The 21,511-nt window shown below is 39.7% G+C and overlaps 1 protein-coding gene across 1 annotated transcript in view; it reads left to right on the top strand.

Moving 5' to 3' along the window:
• Window positions 1-18,523: 18,523 nt before the first annotated feature.
• Window positions 18,524-21,511, top strand: part of Ift57 (intraflagellar transport 57) — a 54,544-nt gene continuing 51,556 nt past the window's right edge. The window contains exons 1-2 of the mRNA XM_027412548.2: window positions 18,524-18,858; window positions 21,114-21,276. Coding sequence (XP_027268349.1) covers window positions 18,647-18,858; window positions 21,114-21,276 — 375 coding nt within the window. The 5' untranslated portion in view covers window positions 18,524-18,646. The remainder of the gene's footprint in view (window positions 18,859-21,113; window positions 21,277-21,511) is intronic.

Raw genomic sequence — 21,511 nt, 5'->3', positions numbered from 1 at the left:
TGTTATCTGGTGAAAGACTTGTGTCTAGAATATCACATTTCAACCAATAAAAAGCAATGATCATAATAATACCATGGGCAAAAGATGTGAAGAGACATTTCATCCAAGAGGCTATGAGAAAAATTTACATGAAACTATGATTAGCATTATTGGAAATATGAGCTATCACCATACACCAACCAAAATGAGTACTGTAAAAAAAATTCAATGGCAACACCAATAGGACAAGGAGGGAGAGAAACTGGGTCAGTTCTATGCTGCTGCTAGAGGTGTCTAAAATTAACTTTGCTGGCTTCCTTAAAACAGAATATACAACTAAATAATTGCCCCTAAAGTCTATCCTAGACGGATAGTTATAAAAAAACCTATGCAATGGTAGTATAGAGGCTTCATTAATTGTAGCTCCAAACTGGAAACAATGTAAATAATCCTTTACTGGGAGGGGAGCTAAATTGCAGTGCTTCTGTACCAGACTACAGCTTAGCAATAAAAAAGGAAACAACAATTACTAAATACATCAATGTATTCTGAGTGTCCAGAGAATAAGGTTCAGTTTTGGGAACTAAAATCCCCAATGGTTACATAATGTGTCATTCTATTCAGGCAGCATTCATCATTTATGATATTTTACAGCTAGAACAACTCAGTAGTCATCAGGGATTAAGTAGGATAACGAAGGAAGTTTTATATGCCTATAAAAGGTCAAGCTGAAGGATCTGCATAGTGATGGGTATGTTCTAGTCTTGACCTATCAACAACAGCATTTTTGTGATGATCTTGTACCAGTTTTTGTACTATCGTACACATAGAGCTTGGTGGATAAAGAGATACCGAATCCTTACTATTTCTTACAAGTGCATAGGGATCTATAACTATTTCAAAATAAAAAGTAAAATTCAATTTACAAATGACTCATTGAAGGGCTAGGAGATAGAGACACTTGTTTATATTCTAATTATTTTGTTGGAAGCTGTTACATGATTTTAGTTTGGCTTGCAGCAGAAAGATTGAGTTTGTTGTTGGAGATGATGGGTCACAGACAACCTATGCCACACCAACTATGTGCCCTTGGACAATGTGAACCTAGTGTCTGCATCTACGAAACACTAAACATCCTTTTAAGGTTATTGTGAGATGGTGCCTAAATTTGTAACATAAAGAGCTGAGTATTCTAACCCCCAAGTGCTCCACCTGATGTACAGTCAGATTCAAATGCTAGCTAGCAGGAATCCAAAGAATTACTTAGCAAGCAACCATCTCCTCTGTCCTTTACATTATCTTTAAGAGTTGAGACTTTAATATATTTAAGAACCAGGTATAAAAATAAAGAGAAATCTAACCAAGCAGACAATCAAAAATGGAGATATATGTATCTATAATAAAAATGATCAAATATATTTTTCTTATATTTAAAGTATTACATGCTTATAAGGTATTTAGAAAATGAAAGAAAAAGCACAAATATCTCAATAATCTGGTAATAGAACCGTTGCTAATGTGATGATTCACTTTGATATATTTTTAGAAAACTGATACTGTGCTCTTTACATAATCTTCAAACCTACTTTGTGATTGCATGAACACTGTTGCATGTCATTAAGTATCCACAGCATCATTTCTAATGTTGTCTAAGTAAGCACCAAATGGTCAATGGAATATTAACTACCTACCACTGGACATGCTAGTTGGTTCCAATTATTTTTCTATTGTACAAACTAATAGAAAAATTCTATTTACATAAACCTTTGCATTGACTTTGATGTAGCAATGTTTTATGGGGAAGGAGTGTTTTAGGGAAAAGATATTTGCTCACTTCTGCTTTGCCTGATGAATCCTTCTGCAAAGAATGAAGCTGGATTTTTAAGAAGCTTCTCTTTAAACAGTATACTTTCCCCTTGAATTAAGTTCACCATAAATTAGTGCCTTCAGAAGAGAATAGAAACTCTGAAAGAAAGCAAACAACAAACAAACCCAAATCTATTACAACCAAGAAGAGGATGTCAAGGGCACTATAAAATGTGCTTAGTACCATATCACTACTATGAAGATTCATTTCAAAACAGTCAGAGCATTCCAATGCCAGATAATCTACTATAGTGACAGACAGTTTGGGACTTGTAGGAGGTTCCACTCCACCTCAGGAGCTAAGGAAAGAGAAGTATAGAAGTATAGAAGTATAAACAATGCAGATACAGTTTCAGGGAACTAGCTATAACTAAAACCAATAACTGACTGCATCAGGAAGTCAAAATTAGACTTGCAGCAAATAGCTGCTCAAAGAATATGGTGGGTTTTTTTTTTTTCTATCCTGGCACTCGCTCTGGAGACCAGGCTGGCCTCGAACTCACAGAGATCCACCTGCATCTGCCTCCCAAGTGCTGGGATTAGAGGTGTGTGCCACCAACGCCCAGCCTAAGAATGTGGTGTTTTAAAAAGCCATCAAGTGAAAGAAGGCAGAGCCACTTCATTTTGTTTTGAGTCTTCCTTCATAAGGAAAAACTGTTTTACTCTAAGGTGGGAAGCTCAAGATTTAATGGAGCAAAATGGTCACTAAGGGAAGAAAATTTACATATCAAGATACCACAGACCAAGCAGTATTCAAGAACAGGGTGGTAGTTCTGATTTCTTATCCATAGCAGCAAGATGCTAGAGAGAAGTGGTAACTTTTCTGAGAGGATGATATAACTCCTGGCTCCATATCTGATTCAGCTGAGGAAATTTGAAACCCACATCTACACAGACTCCATCCAAACACTGTAGTCAGAGCATCCTTAAGGGTGAGTGGAGCCAGTATCTGCATAGCAACCAGACAACAGCTGGTGAGTGAATCAGGGTCCCTTAGCCTGCATGCTTAGGAAGACTGATAAAGATGACAAAGAGGAATGTCAAAGGCTATTTGAACTACCTGAAAAGCTTCTCTTTCAATTACACTTTAACAGTTGAAATCTGAGGTGTATCCAATACACTCAAGTTATGAATACTAGCTTCCTGGCTGGCAGCACTCTTGTGGGCAATGTAAATTCATATACGTCTGAGTATACGTGCAATGGCCATGCTAGCTTAAGAGTGAAATAAATCAAGGATCTCCATAGACTACATCGAAGTCAGATGTAGCTGCCCTGCTTCCCCTCTCTTCACAACTAGAAGTCATCTCTCATCAAGATGTTTCTACCCAGTGGGGTATTTCTGAATGCATTGCACTAGTCACTATTATTTAAAGATGTCGATTCAGTAGTATTTATGCTAAAGCAATGGAAATCTACACTGCACCCCCATGTGGTATTCTCTCTTTGACTAGGCTTGATGAAGGTGAGATGGAGAAAGCAGGTCTCTTCACCCTACTGGACTCTGACCATGAAAAGGTAACAAAACATTAGGCAGATAATGTATGATCCTAGCTCAAAAAGAGAGACCAGAGTCCAATCTTGTGATCCTGTGTAACCCAAGGCAAACCTACTATTTCACTAAACCAATAATAAAAGGCAGATTGGTATGAATTTTTTTAATTTCAACGTGTCTTTCTCTGTAAAATTCTGTGCAAGTCTTCAATTGCCAAACAATGCCAATTGTTGCCAGAAAAATCAAAATTATAAGTAACTCACATCTATTGCTTTCCCACTAAGATGAGGATTTTATCTTCACTGATAAGTCAAAGCTAAGTTTCCAATAAGGATTTCATTTGTGATATAACACTGTCTGGAGTTTTAGTGAGTCCCTGAGCCAATTTATTTTAAATGGCGGATTTTCTTATCTTCCCAACTAATTTTACTTTGGGAAAAACAGCTTCACTCTGATACCTCTGAATTCTCCAAACAATATCACAAATTAGCCAGCTCTTCAAGTATAAATGACATGAAGATTAAACAAATTGTGGACTGATTTGGTTCACAGCCATAAGGTGTTTTTTTTTGGGGGGGGGGGGTTGGTCTCATCCATTCCCCTTTGTTTCTTCTGCTCCATTGCATTTTAACTCCCATGCAGACAGGAACTAAATACTTTTATCTGTCTCATTATCTAATGCCCATTTATATTTTGATAAGATTTCTAAAAGAATATGGGACTAATACAAGGCTAAGTACAATCAGTGTCCTTCAGGACAGAGCTCTGTTGTTCCTTTCTTTCTCCTTCAGTGTGAGTGCACTGCTCTAGAATACCTCACAGATGCTATCATGAGACCACAAGTTACCTATTGAAGGCCATTTAATTGCTTTTGGATAGGAACTCAGTTCCCCAATTCCCATTTCGAAAAGGCCATTTCAGAAGGCAAATTTGGGTTTTATTATTTTGGAATTATATGTCAGGCTAGAGCTGAAATGTTAATCAACCATCTCAGAGGGAAGAAAAGAATCCCGAAACAGCATCTTGTAATTTGTTTTGGGGGATAATTCTTGCTTTTCATCAACCTGTATTTAATACAGATGAGACAAAAAGGAAAGTTAACTCTTATGGCACTCGCTGCATCATATGAACTTTTAAATGTTATTGTCTTAAATCGTACACAATCATATGTAAGTTAGTAGGCAAACCAGATGGCGGAATGCCTCTTAAATACCTCAGAACCAGATGAAGCAGAACATGGAAGAGAGAAACAAAAGTAAATGAAAGTATCAACTAAAGAGTGTTAGATATAATAACTGTAAATCCAGGATGCTGATGGTGAAGACTTGTAAAGCAACAGAGGCCCTCTACATCTGGAGAAATGTATACTCATACAAGCTAGCATTGTATGAGTAGGAGTCAGGGAGTTACTCCCAGGATTGGAGTAACTGAAAGTGATGCTTGATCAAGGTAACCAGTATGTGAGGACTCATTGACTTGGGGATAGTTTCTGAAGACTCCAGATTTAATACCCAACCTAGGACATTAGAATGGGTAAACTTACAGCTAGTGTAGTTCCTAGAAGCCCAACCAATACTCAGCCATGTAGAAATACCTAAGGTGCCCTACCAGAAGGTAGATGAAGAGATGAAGAGGCTAAGGAAAGCTGATAAGTAGAACAGGTACATGAAAAAAGACTAGAAGAGCATCAGTTATGTTCCTCAGGAGGCCCCAGAGTGAATACCCTTTACAAAGACTATCGAGATAGCGCAAGACTAAGAAATTCTGTGCTTTTCCCTTAACAGGCCAGAGACTATAATCCAGGGAGCGGCCACATAGGACTAATTAACATCCAGGAAGATGATGAGGTCTTCAAGTAATACAGGCCTGATGATAGAGCTTAGCTTGCGTGTTCCAGGTGGTTGCAATTATCACAATCACTGCCAAAGCTTTGATCTATAGGGAGCTGTAGAGGTGGTTAATTCAGCATACATGTCTAGGAACAAAACAGACTGGCAGATAACAAGCATGCTGTTTAAAACCACAGCCAGGAGACACGAATAGATGGGAGGAGGCTGAGAGTGATTATCTAATAGCCCCATAATCACCTGTTCGATCCTTGGACCATGAGTCATTTTCACATCTACAATCCACTGGCTAAACAAAGAGATGGGACCTAGGAGGAATGACTGCCCAACCATTGGCAGCCATGTCCCTACTTGCATTCATTCCAATTTAGACAATTAACAGGTGGAATGATCCTTTCACCACGTCCTGAGACTGTGGCAGCTGTCACAGTGCAGACAGCTGAATGGAAACCTCAGAAACAGCTCCACAATTAGAAACTAAAAGTAATGCGTTGTCTCATGGAGGGATGTGGCAAAATAAACTAATAAAAAGTATATCCACGCCGAATAGTTGGAGTATGCAAGTGGTGGTTATTACAGTGGTGGGTATCTACATGTGTGTGTGTGGATGCTAGCATGTATGTGCGGCATGCTTGTGAAGATTAGAGGTCAGTATTTGCCTCCATTGCTCTTCACTTCATTGACTGAAGGGTCTCTCTCTTTCTCTCTCTCTCTCTCTCTCTCTCTCTCTCTCTCTCTCTCTCTCTCTGAACTTGGAGCTCATGAGTTCCGCTATTCGAGCTTGCCAATTAAAGCCCACCTGCCTTGCTTTCAAATGTGGGTACTAAGGATTGGAACTCCTCCTCATGTGATAGGGCAAGCACTTCCCACACTTCCCACTGAGCCATCCCATCTCTTCAGCTTATGCAAACATCAAATTACTGTATATTATAGCTCCTACACAGAGAAAGAAGTAAGACATTTGGAAATTTTCTTTTCCTTCCAGAGACAGCACATCCCAAACTTAGGTATATTAATTTGTGGCATACAGGATGGTGTGCAAGTCTTCCAGCTTCTAAATGAGGTCATTAGACTGCCTGGCACCACAGAGGATACTCTCTCCAACCTTCCTTCTTTTTATTCTTCTCTTGGCATTAGTCTTGTACCAGGGTCTAACTGCTGTCCTAGTCTTTGCCAATTTCTTTCCCATTTTCTATCTCAGGCATACAGCCTAATAAAATTCTTATGTGTCTAATCCCATTTTTGGCCTCTGCTTCTTGGAGGACCCAAGCTAGCAGAAATACTTTGGAGAAAAAAAATCAACACAGAAATAAGAAATTCACTGCTCACTTTTCAAAAGAGGATTCGGAGAAAACAAAAGGGAGAACCAGAAGTCACAGAATAAAGAAAGGATATTTACATGGATGATGGGTGATGATGACAGACAATGTTCACTAACTCCTATCATTAAATTGTTCCCAGTCTCAAGCGGGTAGAAACTAGACCCTTTGGTGGGAAGAAGTTAACCAGAGGCCGGCACGATTTTAGTAGTGTTATCTATATACCCAAACAATGCTTCGAGAGATACCAACTCCAGTCATCTACTATTGAACTGTTATCAAGAATATGGCTCATCAGAACAGGAAAACTGTTAAATATTTCATCCAGAGACTGGAGGGCTAGTGAAGAAAGTTAGTAGCTACCGGAATTCCATGTTGCAACCTTGTGTTGTAGAGATATGCTTAATTTTATTTCAGCAATTTGAGGGTCAACCCCATTTGAAATCCATGCCATCTGAAAATGATGGGCCCAATATCTCCTCCATCAAGAAAACTGTAAGAAATATTCAGTGCATTTCTTCCATGTTGGGAAGAAATTCCCTGGCCAAACTCAGCAACCTCAAGTCTTGATTTTAGTCAGCAATAAGTGAGATACTGGCAAGTTCAGCTTGTCAGTTACTGGTTCCTTAATCCTGCTCATTATTTATTGATCCCGTAACCTCAGCTCATTTGAGATAATTAAGCAATTCCCTTAATAGAGAAGGTATACCAGGAGACTGGTGAAATTTATGCCTTAGGGAGGCTCATCCTAACAGCCCTTTCTAAAGCCCAGAACCTGAATTAGAATTTAAACTTTTGTATTTCTTCTTATGATTCCTACCCTCAGCTGCATGAGCTTTGAGATGCACAAAGCCTGAATTTGTCCCTTGAGGCATATATAGCTAGCTAAGAATTTTGCTGTCCTGAATAGAGGGACAGGGAAGTGATGGTAGCAAGACCATATTTGCATTTGTAGGAAGATTACTTTGGGAACAATGTAGACAAAAGACTGAAAGAGAATCAGATCTAGAGGGAAAAGTATAAGGAAGTCATAATTGTATTTCAAGTAAGAATAAAGATCTTTTTGCTTTATATTTGACAAAGGGAGCTGGTGTTTCCTTCACACAAGCCAGCTCCTCCCTAGGGTTTTCTAATGTGACTTGGGAAAGTGCTCCTCCCTCTACCTCATTTAGGAAGTGATTTTCTTCCTCAAAGAAACCCAGCAGAGTAGAGAGTCTTACAGTCAGTCTTTGCCTTCCAAAAGTAAAGTGTGAGATTTCCGTGCTCAACGCTCCTACCTTAAAGGAAATAGAGCATCTGTCTTAAAATGAGCTGTCAGTTTAAAAATAGAAAACAGGGAAATTTCAGTGACTTTCCATTCATTTCAAGTGAGAGCCAAATAATAGAAGCTAGGTCTATGGGTGGTACACTCAATTTCTTTAAAAGTATATTTATAATGTATGTTTTAATATTCAAAAATGTGGCTTAATTTACTATCAAGAAGATAGAGAACTAAAGAAGGAGGCTTTCTACCAGACATTTAGTCTTATTTTAAAGTCACAAAGCAAAACCAACTAAACAAAAAACAGTTTTACAGATCTCAGTCAAGAACGTCACTGGAATTAACTAGACACTTGAATTCAACAAATGGACCAAATAAATGCAAATATTCCACATTAATTTCAAAAAACGAATGAACTGATAAGTATTTAACTAGTTTTCACAACTAAGGGGTGAAGGAAAATCCTTTACCCTTGTTCCATGGGTGGGAAAGCTGTCCTGTTTTTCAGGGGGCTTAGACAGACACACAATCTATAGACAACTCTCTGTACACTCTTCTTGAAAAAGTATCTCTGCCTGGAGTGTTGTGGGAAAGAGAAATCTATGCAGAGGTTGAAAGTATGCCTCTGAAGTCTGAATTACAATTTTTTAAATATATGCTTGGCATATAGAGCATTCCAAAAACAAACGGCATGAAAATGACAAGTTGTTATGAAGTTTCAAGGAGAGAAGTTTAGGCTCCTGATTTGGGGCTATTTTGGAGAAAGTGCTTTAGAATATACTTAAATACATTTCGATTTGACTTCTCAGTGGCTAGATCAGATTTCTGTTGTTTCTAGGTTACAGAAATACCCAACAGAATATCACAGAGCCTTTACTGAAGTTTTTCAAACACACACACACACACACACACACTTACTCATTGTCCTGCACATCTAAGCCAGGGGCTGGAGGGCATCAGACTCCACACTGGGCACACAGGGTAGATCCAGGAACTTAGGTTTGAAGTTTGACTTCTGTGGATCTCCTCTAATTGTTCTCACCCTTTGGATACTGAGACTCTTAATGAAGCTCATATCGCAAGACGTAAGAGAAGGATGGAAGAACAGCCAGATCTTTTGTGGACAGCTGAAAGAAAACCTAGCAGATTACCTTTCCCCAAATCTGGCTTACTCCTCCATGTATTTTAACAGTTGCAATCTCCAAATACATGGATCTTCGCAATAAAGCATGAGTGTTGGGCTCAGAGATCAGGTTCACGAGACTTATTATGGTTCATATCCCATGCCTAATGTTATTCCTATTCAAATGAAAGACAACAACATTAGAAAAGTCTTGTCGATGTCAAAAAGCACCAGAGTGACGCTGAATATATGTGTTTGGGCTTTCACACCCACATCTTCAAAATGAGAGCACACTTTTCTATTCATGAAGTGAACTGTATAGGTATAGAGTAAAATAATATCCACTAAAGATCTAGGAAGGGAAATAAAGCATTTAAATTTAACATTTTATTATAACACAATAGTTTAGGCAACAGATTCTAAAGCCCAAGACATGATGCCAATAATGATTGGTGAAACAGGCAATCAGAAAGCCTGGCACACTGAACACTGAGATGGAGGGTTGTTCCGTGAAGGTGTGTAATTTCACCTAAGAAAGCATCTAGCAGATCTTTTTATCAGGCTCTAGGGAGCCCCATTAAGAGAGGTTTCTACTATGGCATTTATTATTTACTCTCCAGCTTAAATTAATTCTTCCCAAAGACAAACCACTGTCCCAGGTTGTAAAATAATTGGATCTTTTAAATTTGACTCTTGAAAAATAAATGGGTTTCTATTTAACCTTCAATACTCTGACAAATCAGATCAATCCTTCTAGTTAGCACCCAATATTTATCACATTAGAGTGTTGTTATCATATATGGTGGAATAGAAGCCTCATCAGGAAATCAGGTGAATGTTGGAATATTTGGAGAGTTCCCTCCCTCCCTCCCTCCCTCCCTCCCTCCCTTCCTCCCTCCCTCCCTCCCTCCCTCCCTTTCTCCTTTCTTATTTGAGATTTATTCTCATTGTATAGCTCTGGCTGGCTTGGAACACACTACATGGACCAGTCTGGTTTTTAATTCTCAGATGTCCTCCTGCCTCTGCATTTGGAGTAAATAAGAATAAATTGTCAATTATTGGAGCTGGAGAGATGACTCAGTAGTTAAGAATATGTAGTGCTTTTCCAGAGGAACCAAGTTCGATTTCCAGGACCCATGGGCTCGGATGCCTTCTTCTGGACACTGTGGGCACCTGCGCTCACATGTTCCCATGGCCATATGTAGACAAACCTACCTGCACATAACAAGACACAGCATAAACCTTTACTTTCAACTGCTGTCTCTGACATTTATACTACCTTCTTTCACTGGGCTCATGTTGCCTTTCCCCAGCTGTTAAGACCATCAGTTGGTAAGTGTTCTCAGCTGCATCCTTCTCATCAATGAGTCACCCCATTCATAGGTGATTGCAGAAGGGAGCTCAAAGCATCCAGTGGGACAAAACCTAACACTTGATAACTATCACCCTTCCCACAATTCTAGTTGCCAACTATCCCAGTTTAGGACCATATTTACCCTATGAAAACTATCTTTGGAATCAATTTTTACCTTGCGACATTCCTTTCTATCCTTTATTGCCAAGCACTAAAATGCACATTGCAAAGTCACCCATCTCTCAATTGCATGAGCAAGTGGGTCTCTGATGGTTGTGCCTTTTCTTGGGCTCTTTTATCACCTGTTTGTTTTGTCCAATTTTTGTTTTATATTATTATATTTTACTTATTTTTATTTCGTTATTATTCCTTAGCAGCTTCTTTGTTTTCTGAGAGACAGGAAGAGGTGGATCTGTATGGCAGGGGAGATGGGAGGGACCTAGGAGAGCTCTGTACAGGGAAAGGAAACTGTAATTGGAATGCATTATGTCTTTGTTGCCAAATGTTCAATTGCTGTGACGAGACACCATGACCATGGCAACTCGTATAAAGAAAAACATTTAACTGGGTCTGGTTTACCATTCAGAGGTTTAGTCCTTTGTCATTATGGTGGGAAGCATGTGTCTGCAATGCTACAGAATAGCTGAGAGGTTTACATCTTGGATCCACAGATAGCAGGCAGAGAGAGAGAGAGAGAGAGAGAGAGAGAGAGAGAGAGAGAGAGACTTGGCCTGGCTTGAGCATTTGAAATCCTGAAGCCTATCCCAGTGAAAAACTTCCTCCAACAAGGTCACACCTCCTAATCCCTGCTACATATTAATGTGAGAAAAAATATTTGCTTTAAAGGAAAAAATCTGAAAAAAATCATCCAATTTACATACCTCTTCCCTACACACACACACACACACACACACACACACACACACACACACACACCCTTTCTTGAATTCCTTAAATTATCATTCCTATAACATACACAGACGTTACATACTCGGTACTTCACACATGTGGCTCATTTTCCCACAGGAAAATTAAAACATTGAGTCCATCAAAGTGTTAAAGTATATAAAACAACTGGGTGATATTTATCTACCTTGAGAGTGAAAATTAGTTGACACAGTTAAGTGTAATCTTAATGGGGTTAGAAGAATTCCATCAGTACAAAATAACCGCAGAATGAAGTAAGCTCCAGGGAACAGGTTATAAAATCATTTTCCTTCCTAACTCAGTGAAAAACTGCACACGAGGGCTTGATGCCCTGGGCAAGAATCTCTTCTACATACAACCCAGGACTCTTGGCACACTGAATGGGAGACTCTCTAGTCACAGGTGAAATGATGTTTATTTCCCACATTGAGCATATTTCACTTACTGAAAGTTGCCACATTAAGTACAATAATGACAAAACTCAAACCCATAGTAGTAATGGTTATTTATGTTAAAATAATTGCCTGTATATGTTTAATATCTAAATAGCTAATATATGGGATTTGGTTCTATTAGAAAAACAAACTTAGGAAGTGTATTTACTGTATTGTCTTAATCTATTCTGTGCTGCTGCAATGGAATCCTGAGAGTAGGTAATTAAATAATTCTTACAGTTCTACAGGCTAAGAAAGTCCAAGGTTGAGAGACCCACATCTGGAAGCATCATTTGGATGAATCAGACCATAGTGGGGAAGGGAAGGGCAAGGACTTTGCAAGTACATTGTAGATGAGGAGACAGAGGAAACCCTTTTCCATAATAAGCATTAACTCATTTATGTGAGTGGAGGGCTGCCTCCTCCCTATGTAAACACCTCCCTAGGGGCTCTCCCACCCTCTAGTTCTTCACTAATGATCAAGTTTGCAACAGTGTTACACCAATGATCAAGTCTGCAACATTTGAGGCTACATATTCAAAGCACAGCAGTAACTTAATAAAAATCTTAGCTTCACATTGACATCCAGGTTTCTGTGTTAGAATACTCAGTCCTTCTTTCTTCCTTTACTTTCAGATTGGGAAGAGTAATCCGTGTCTGGATTAGTTTGCCAGACAGCATTCAAACAAAGTTCAGCAGATTTGTCAACTGTTTAAAAATCTGCATAGAAATGTAAGTTGTAATTACCCCTTATGCTTGACTGTAACAAATCTACATTTGTAAATTGAGTAAGAGTTGAATAACAAACTAAAAACTTCAGAATAACACTGTTCAAAAATTGAGCTGTAATGCATTACTAAATCAAGTCTCTTTACAGTAAAAGCAGCCAGAGACCTATCTTCTGGACATAAAGGTCATCCTCAAGCACTGGGAACTCACACTGATGTATAACGTTCAGATCTTTACAAAATCAATGCTCGTGACAAACCAAATTCTTGCATAACAAAAAGGCCTGTCTTTGAAAAGGTGAATTTTCTATTCCCAATAGTCCATTCACACAGAGCATTCATTTAACCTTTGGCACCCAGCACTTTAAAACCATTTGCAATACCAAACCTTCATTTTGAACAGTGGCTCTCGCCCTGTTCAAACAGAAATTACTTGTCCCCATCCCCACTAAACATATATGCCATTAAAGGACATTTGACAATGTCTAAAGACATTTTTGGTCATCAAAACCAGTGCAGGTGTTGTCGCAATCGAATAGGTGGTAGTCAGGTAAATTTCCAAAGTCCACAGAACAGAAGAGTTCCCATCCATGTACACAAACCAAGAAACTATTCCATCTAAAATGTTAATTGTGCCAAGACCAGGAAACTTGAATCTAGATCACACCTACAGTTCCCTAACCTGAGTTTGTAATGATCAATTTATGTGCCTTAGAGACTAATCCACAGACATGTGAATCAAAACACCCTTCCTCTATATGGGTCACAAACATCTTTCTTCTTTGGTTATTACCTGGTCTCATTTTATACCTTTATAACTATATTATCATGAGCTAGTCTTTTCAGTTTTCATATGTATTTATTTATTTGTTTGTTTATTTAACAAAATCCTTCAATTAAGCTAACAATCCTCCAAATCAGTGGTTTTTTCCTAATGCTGTGATCCTTTAATACAGTTCCTCATGGTGTGGTAACCCCAACCATAAAATTATTTTCATTGCTACTTCATCACTGTATTGAAGGGACCAGCTCCCCATTTTGGCAGCCATGACAGTAACACATGCTTTTCTGACCTTGCCTTGATCACTAGAGGTTAGGTGCCTGCCTCGTAGCAAGGAACCAATCAGAAGTTAGCTGGTGGTGCTATGCTTTACAGCTCTGGGTGTGCTCTACAGACATGTGCACAGCAATGACTGGAAGAGCATAGCAACCACCCTGGGAGGGCCTATGGGCCATAACAACCAGTTGGCCAATCAACACAGGGCAAGCCCTCCAAGTCTGGAAGCACACCAATCCTGAGCCTGTGTATACCCCTAGACACTCCCCTTACTCTGCCCTACAAGATCTCTCTGCAGCCGGTTCCAGCTATCTTTGCTAGCCATCTACCATGGCGGGTGGGTGAAAGACCCGAGCTAACAGGGGGTTAGCTCGTTAAACAACAATAAAGTCTCATGCAGTTTGCAGCAAGCTTTTGAATCGCCTGGTCATTGGGGTGACTGTGGTCCTGGGCTGAGACCCCGGAGGCCTGAGTTTTCCAGGGGGGTCTAACATTACTGTTGCTACTGTTACATGTTGTAATGTCCAGTATTTTTGGAGATAAAGGTTTCCCAAGGGGGCCATGGCCCAAAGGTTGAGAACCACTGCTCTAAATACATCAAACATACTTTACAGTGGTGTCTTCAATACAAGTGGGATTTAAATGATGGTAATCAAAAATGTGATTGTTTCTATATGGATAGCCCATCGCTCCTTACCAATTTGTGACTAGTTCATCTTTCCCACCTTTTCAGTGTACTGAATTTCCATGAAAAGCCACATCTATTCCCAGGCTATTTCCTAATTACCCCTGTAATAAGAAACATCAGGTCTATTAGGCACCTTGAATTATTCTATTGTAATCCCATCCTTTTATCTCTGTAAAGTATACTTTCATGTGTAAACCACTGGATCAGAAGTCTTTGAATGACATGGCATTTATAAACTTGGCAATGATACTGATTTTTCTCATTGGTGAAAACTGTATTATGTAGTTATATTTCAGTGAGGTTTAACAATTTTTTTCTCCATAAAGTGACAGGCTTATTTCCAGACTTACAAGTATTTGGAATTGACTTTATTGTTTGTTTCTCCATCTCCAGGAAATTATCTTTAGTTTGGCTTTGATAGGTGGAAAAGCCTGAGCTCCCCCAGTAGTTTCTTCCTAGACTCTCTGGATTCCTTTGCTTACATCGCCCAAAGGTCCAGCTGTAGTTCACAGTGCACTGCCTATGTGTTTTCATCTTGCTTAGGGAGAATCATTCTAGCGATCACATTTGAATACGACCTTCTTTTCACAGCACTTACCACACTGAAGGAATTTAAATTTTTCTGCCCAGATACTGGTGTTGCATATTGATTGATTTGAGTGGGTGGCACTTGTAAACTATCAGACATAAGCTCTCCCTCTGACCGAAATTACTAGTTAAAAGCAGATCTGAGGTTTCCCATGAGAAAGATTCCTTTTCTGTACTAAGAGGAGAATGATACTTTTATTACTGGACATTGGTGCTGGAATGAGTGTGTATAGATAAGCCGATTAAAATAACCTTTATCTTCCATTGGTTTTAAACACACATTTCCTAGCCATTTTCTCTACAGTTTATCACTCTGCAAAGCTTGAATTCATTTTCCTTTGTCTTTCCACCTTGCTACAAATGTATCATTCTTTGTTTTAACAAAAGAAATCAGGGAGAATATATACTTTTGATCTTAACTGCTTTTTTTCTAAGCAGGACTCCATGTGCATGTGATGCTAAATGCTATTAAATAAAATTCAGGCACTTTTCTTCTGTTAAACTATTAGTGTATAATTTAATTCACAGGCTTAATCATGGAACCTAAGGGAGCCAAAGGAAAAATAGCAGGAGAAGGAGGAGCAGGAAAGAAAGAAAGGAAGGAAAGATTTTCAGCCTTATAGTTTTATTTTCAAAGACATTTTATTTGATTAGTGTTTTTCTGACATTTTAGCATCCCCAATGGGTGGTACTGAATTTATTATGAACGAAATATGGTGTTTTAGTTGGTCTCTGTTGCTCTAACAGAGATTCAGAAATTTATAAAGATATAAGGATACATTTGGGTCATGATTGTGGAGTCTGGGACATCCAGAAGGATGGAACAACTATTTAATAGATTCTTGTGATGGTCTCATTTTTTGCCAACTCATGGCAGAAGGCAGAAGTCATACAGAGCATGTGCAAGGAGAGAAAACAGATCAAATTCCCACTATAGCTAATCTATGCCCATGATAAGACCATTACTACAGTCAGGGGAGCTTTTTTTCAGGACTCAAAACCCTCCCAACAGACCAACTTAACAAAGAAATTGGTTTTTTTTTTAAGCCTTCCCAATCTCACAAGACTTATTCCCTGTATTGGGAGGCTCATCAAGAAAGCCTCCCTCCATCTTTGAAGTTCTTTTTACTATCAGGTTTGCTAAGTACCTTTCAGGGAAATCCATTTAGCTTAAGCCAGCTTTGGCTGGGATTCTGGTTAGTTTTCAGAGATTAGCTTGCATACAGACATGTAAAGGTTTTAAAAAGTCTTATGAACTACTTCCAATCATTTCAGAGATGACTTGTAAGAAATAAAATCATCTGAAGCCTGCTGCAAATAGTGGTCAAGAGGGAGCCAGGTTAAGTCTTTGTAGGTAGTATGCACACAATGCCACATTCCGGTCTCCTTAAGCTCTATCTAACTCCTAAGTGAGAGAGTTACTCTTGCAAGAAAAAAAGATATTAAAAAATAGAGTGTGGAGCTTCCAAGTGGCTGAGATAACTGGAAGAAGATATCAAGGGAACTATTCTATCAAGGAAAAGTCTGTTGGTTGTTGGCAACTATAGCAGAAAAATAAGGAAATGTGAAAACATCTGGGTCCTTTAAAGATGAATGATATTTCTGTGTTCTTTTCTATCTTTCCCCTGTGGAAACCCATTATGCATTGAAAAATTGGATTTTCTCTCTTTTTTTATGTGCCATAATTATTGGGGATAGTTTATACTTCAGTCTTTCTTTCATTCTTTCTTTCTTTTTTCGTATTTACAATGGAAAACTAATTCTTTACCTGCTTACAAACCAGGCCAAGTCAGGGAAGGAAATGGCTGGATTATGGAAAAGGTATTATTTCCCCCCAGGTCAAAATACATCCATTATTGAAAAGCCAGTCAGAAAGCAATGTTTGATGGTTTCCTACTCCACTGTATAACCTTCCAAGCTTCTGTGTCAGAACATCTTATGTAGGCAGCATGTTCCCAGTGAGCCCTTGAGTGTGAGCCACTCATTTTTCTATTTAAAGAATCATTTAAAAGCCATTGGCTGCTCGTTGGTTAATGAAATACCCCCCAAACATATATCTAAATAATTGTGGCTCTTATTTTATTCCGAAAAAGCTTCACATCCATCTTCTAATCCTCTCAAACTTCCACATGTGGTCACTGGATGTGGGTGTGTCTGGGGTATTCACTGTTGTATGATAGCTAAGAAAATGAAAGACTAATTAGCCACTGGCTTATGACCTATAAACAATGTTATTTAAAAAGCAATTCTTAGGCTGTGGATATGGCTTAGTGGGTAAACACTGTGCTGCAGGTGTGTAGACCTAAGTTCAGATCCCCAGAACTTATAGAAAGATGGGCACTATAGTGTTGGCCTGTAGTTCAACAATGTGAGAGGCAGAAATGGTAGAATTCTGTAGATGCTTACTGGCCAGTTATCGTGGTATATGCCTAACAAGCAACAAAGTAGTGTTGACGACTGATACTGAAGGTTGTCCACTGACCTCCACAAGTGAATATTTGCATTTGCATACTCCCCCCCCCACATGAACATTCATGCACATTCATTGCACACATACACACACACACACACACACACACACACACACACACACAGAGAGATACAAGATTTAAAGAAATGCAATTATCCAGTTATCTGTGGATTTCTTCCCTTTAGTTTATTTTCTACATGAATCAGTAGTTCTATGTGAGTCTTTTACCCAATGAACAGAATCATTTTTCACTTGGATACCTCTATTAGAATTAGAAGCAACGCTGATTAGATCAGATTAGAAGGAAAAGTGTATTCTTTGTTTAATCACAATGCATTTTACAAATGCATTTCAGATTTTAGTTATGGAAAAAAATGTGATTCTTCTACATTCTTTAGAGAGTCATACAAGATGTAATGATGCCTTGACAGCCACAGGATTAAACTAACAAATGTTTGACCTCTTGCTTCTGAGTTATCTTTTAAGAAGTGGCTGAGCAGCTACTTGGCTTCGCTTCTTATTTTAACTGTTAGTAAAACTGCCTGATGGGCTATTTTCTTAGCATTGTAAGAATAACTTACACTAGTGGTCAGTTACATCTCCTTTGTATTTTCTAGGTCAATACCTGAAGACATAACAGCAAAAATGCCCTTATCAACCATAAGCGCTGTCACACAGACGTTCCTTTCCAAATAGTGCGTTTTGTTGGATTGCGCTTCTACTCACGAATTTACGTCTGCATAGGTTTGAAACAGATTAAGCGGCAGGATGTGAGGGTGGCACAAATACTTCCCCAAACCCATTCTTACCACTTCAACTTCCACGTGCCCCTCCCCCCGCCACCCTCTTTCAATCAACCACTTTCTCCATTGAAGACAGGGTCATAGTAAGACCTCAAGCCTTATTTAGAATACTCTATTCAATCTAGCACTACCTAACAAACTATTAAGTTAAGAAATAGAGAAAGCAGTCTTGTGGTTGGAATTTCCGAGGTACCTTGAAACTAATGACAGCGAGTTTCACAACTACTACGAAAACTAAGGATCAGTGGGAGAGTAGCCTCCAGCACTGTGTTCCGCTTCATTTCAGTCCTTTGAATTGCTACCCAGGTGACCAGACATTCACCAGCCCCGAGCAAACAACCAGATCCTGCTCTTCTCTAGGCTGCACTAGGTTTGCAGAGCCAAACAGCCGCCAATCCTTCGCCTTTAAGGCGCGAGGGAGAGAGTTGCCAGAGAGGCTGGGGAAGGGTCGCCACGCCTATTGGGCGGGTCTACCTCCCAGCCTGGGGGCGGGGATAGCGTGACGTCAGTTAGGAATCCAGCTCTGGTTGGCCAGAATTTAGAGGGGCCGTCTGGGCGCGAAGGAGGCGGGGTGTGGTTGCCGTGGTGACCGGCGGCCCTGCGGTCGCCAGGTAACGGTGGCGGCTGTGTGGGCTACGCGGTGCTGGCGGCTGAGGCCGCGGAGATCCTGGCCCGAGCCCACGCCGGGCTCTGTGGGTCTGAGCTGCGATGGCTGCGGCGGCAGCAGTGATCCCGCCGACGGGCTTGGAGGATGGGGTGTCTCGGGCTCGCGGGGAAGGCGCAGGGGAGGCGGTGGTGGAGCGCGGGCCCGGCGCGGCCTACCACATGTTCGTGGTGATGGAGGACCTGGTGGAGAAGCTGAAACTGCTCCGCTACGAGGAAGAGCTCCTCCGAAAGAGCAATCTGAAGCCCCCGTCCAGGTGCGTGTCTTGTCCCCGGCGCCCGGTGCTGGCTGGGCCCAAGGGGACGCACTTCTCTAGAGGAGAAGACCCTGAGTTCTGATCCGCACATTGCCTTCCTGTGTCTTCCTTGCCCAGGAAGAGAACTTGTGCACAGAGGAAGGTGAAGTTTTCAGACTTGGTCATTTTGTGGAGAAAGTAAACAAGTTTTGTAATGGCAGGGAGGCCCGGGGAAGACAGCCTACCCGTTCTTTAAAACAGTTAAGCACCTCAACCAAACACAAATCTTATTTTAAAGGTAATAAAACACCCATAGTAAAAGGTAAACGCGATAGAAAAACTGATCTATTAATGCCATTATCATTGAGATCTCTTTGCAGTTTTTGTTTTCCTTTGCTAGACTTTCTAAACGAACAACTGTGTACTTCAGGCCTCCTGAGGAGCAAAACATGTAGACTAGTTGCGATGGTTCAAAAGTCTTAATGCTTTTGCAGCAACAGTACTCTTAGAAACTGGAAAGTGGAGAAGGCAATGAAAATGAAAAGTGTTCTCATATAGAACCTAACGACCCGGTGCTTGATGGAAAAATGTTCGGGAATATCAGGAAGTCAGAGCCATTAGTTGCCTGAAGTGAGAGACAGCACCCTCTCATGTATTCATGATACCTTGGTGATAACTGTGATTTATTGCTGTTCCTTTATTGTTGGTATTTATTTGTTTTGTTCTGTTAGAAGCAAATAAAAAGAATTGTCAAGGGTGCTTTCTTTTACTGTCTACAGGTAGGCTCAAATAAATTCTCTTGACAGTTTTCAGTTCTTGTCATCTTCCAGACACTCATGTTGAAAGATACTTAGGCTTTTATGCAAACTGTCCATAACACAGAGTTAGTCTGTAAAAGGAGAAAAGTTAGAGAAGAAAGTTCATCTTGATCCTGATCCATGATTAGAAGTTTTAGGATTGGATTATTATTTAAAATGAATTGATGATAATAACACAGATGGCCAACACTTTAGGTGTTCTGAAAACTGTTAATTTTTTTCAAATGCATTTGTCAAACAAAAGGAAACTGGCCTATGCTATTATTAATATCTTGCTGTACTAAATCTCAAAGGGTGAGTGAGACACTTCGTGCCATGGATTTGTGTGGATGTATTCTAGCCAGTGGTTCAAGGTGTCAGCATCACCTGGGAATGGAGGCCCTTGTCCAGGTCTGCTTTTTCAGAGTTCTGGAAACAAAGTGTTTCACCAACCCCTCTGGGTGATTCTGATGTACCTCGTGCTTGAGAACCACCTTCACAGGCCCCTGTGTCACTGTTCATTCCTCTGTCGGTGAGGAGTGCCCATTGATAAAGAAAACACAGTTGTTGGTGGAGAGATCCTTTATAAGCCTATGCCTGAAAAGACTTCATAACCCTTTAAAATTTCCTCGATTTCTATTTTCTTCTAGAACATTTATATTTTCTTGATAGAAAATAGAAGTATAGACCACTGATTCCTATGTCATAATTGAATATGTATATACACATAATCTGTGTAATAGTGATAGCGCAAAGAAAGCAAAGCAGATCTCTGATTCAACTTTCTTGAGTGATGTTACTTAGACCTTTTATGCCCTCTATGGCTCTGTATAAATCATATCCTCATTGGAGGATATTTAGTATAATAAGGGGTTTAGCAAAATTCAGCAGTTGTGATCCTGGGGGATGTGTTCTTAGTTCTTGCTGCACCCCTGGACCATCTAAGTTGGGAACTTTTGAAATGCACTTGTGATGTGTTCTGTTCCCACAAGTTGTGATTATCCATGAATGGGGGAAGCCCAGGCTTTCGCCATCTAGTAGTACTTTTAGGAACTGGTTTGAATATACAGAAAATATGGAAACAGCTGTTTGACATAGCTGATAGGTTACAAACAGCAAAAACATGGTAAATTATTAGTGCTTCTTAAATTCCAGGAGTCTCATAATTCAGAATTACCTTTTTTTTTTTTTTAGGGGAAATTCACTTATAAGCAAGCAATTAATCAAGTTCTACAAAAGCATCATGTATTTATTTTCCAAAATATACTTCCTTCCATTCCCTGGTTGTGTACTTTGTATACAGTAGTGACTGATTGAAAATTTTGTGAGTGCTGCAAATCTCTAGATAGTTCCAGAGTGTTGGTGAAGGCTGCTTGGGGGCATATTTAGCAACTGTGGACTTGACTGTGTTACTTACTCCTAGCTGATTTGCTTTATCTCTCCCTTTCTCCCTTCCCATTCTCCCTTGCTTTGAAACAGACACTACTTTGCTCTGCCTACCAACCCAGGTGAGCAGTTCTACATGTTTTGCACTCTTGCTGCTTGGCTGATCAACAAAACAGGGCGTACCTTTGAGCAGCCTCAAGAATACGACGATCCCAATGCAACTATATCTAACATACTCTCCGAGCTTCGCTCATTTGTAAGTATTATTAAGCTATGACTTCAATGTTAGCAATTCAGTAACAGACCCTAGCCTTTTAGATGACTTCTGGAATGACAGATAGGCAGGCAGGCAGGCAGGCAGACAGACAGACAGACAGACAGACAGACAGACAATAGTTGGCTGAATTTATTTTAAAGCCAGACATTCTCAGAATGGTTGATAGTATATATAATATGAACACCACTTCTAAAAATGTTATTATAGACTCTCT

Source organism: Cricetulus griseus, chromosome 4 (genome assembly GCF_003668045.3).
Source record: "Cricetulus griseus strain 17A/GY chromosome 4, alternate assembly CriGri-PICRH-1.0, whole genome shotgun sequence".
Taxonomy (NCBI): domain Eukaryota; kingdom Metazoa; phylum Chordata; class Mammalia; order Rodentia; family Cricetidae; genus Cricetulus; species Cricetulus griseus.
This window is presented reverse-complemented; position numbering and strand designations above follow the sequence as displayed.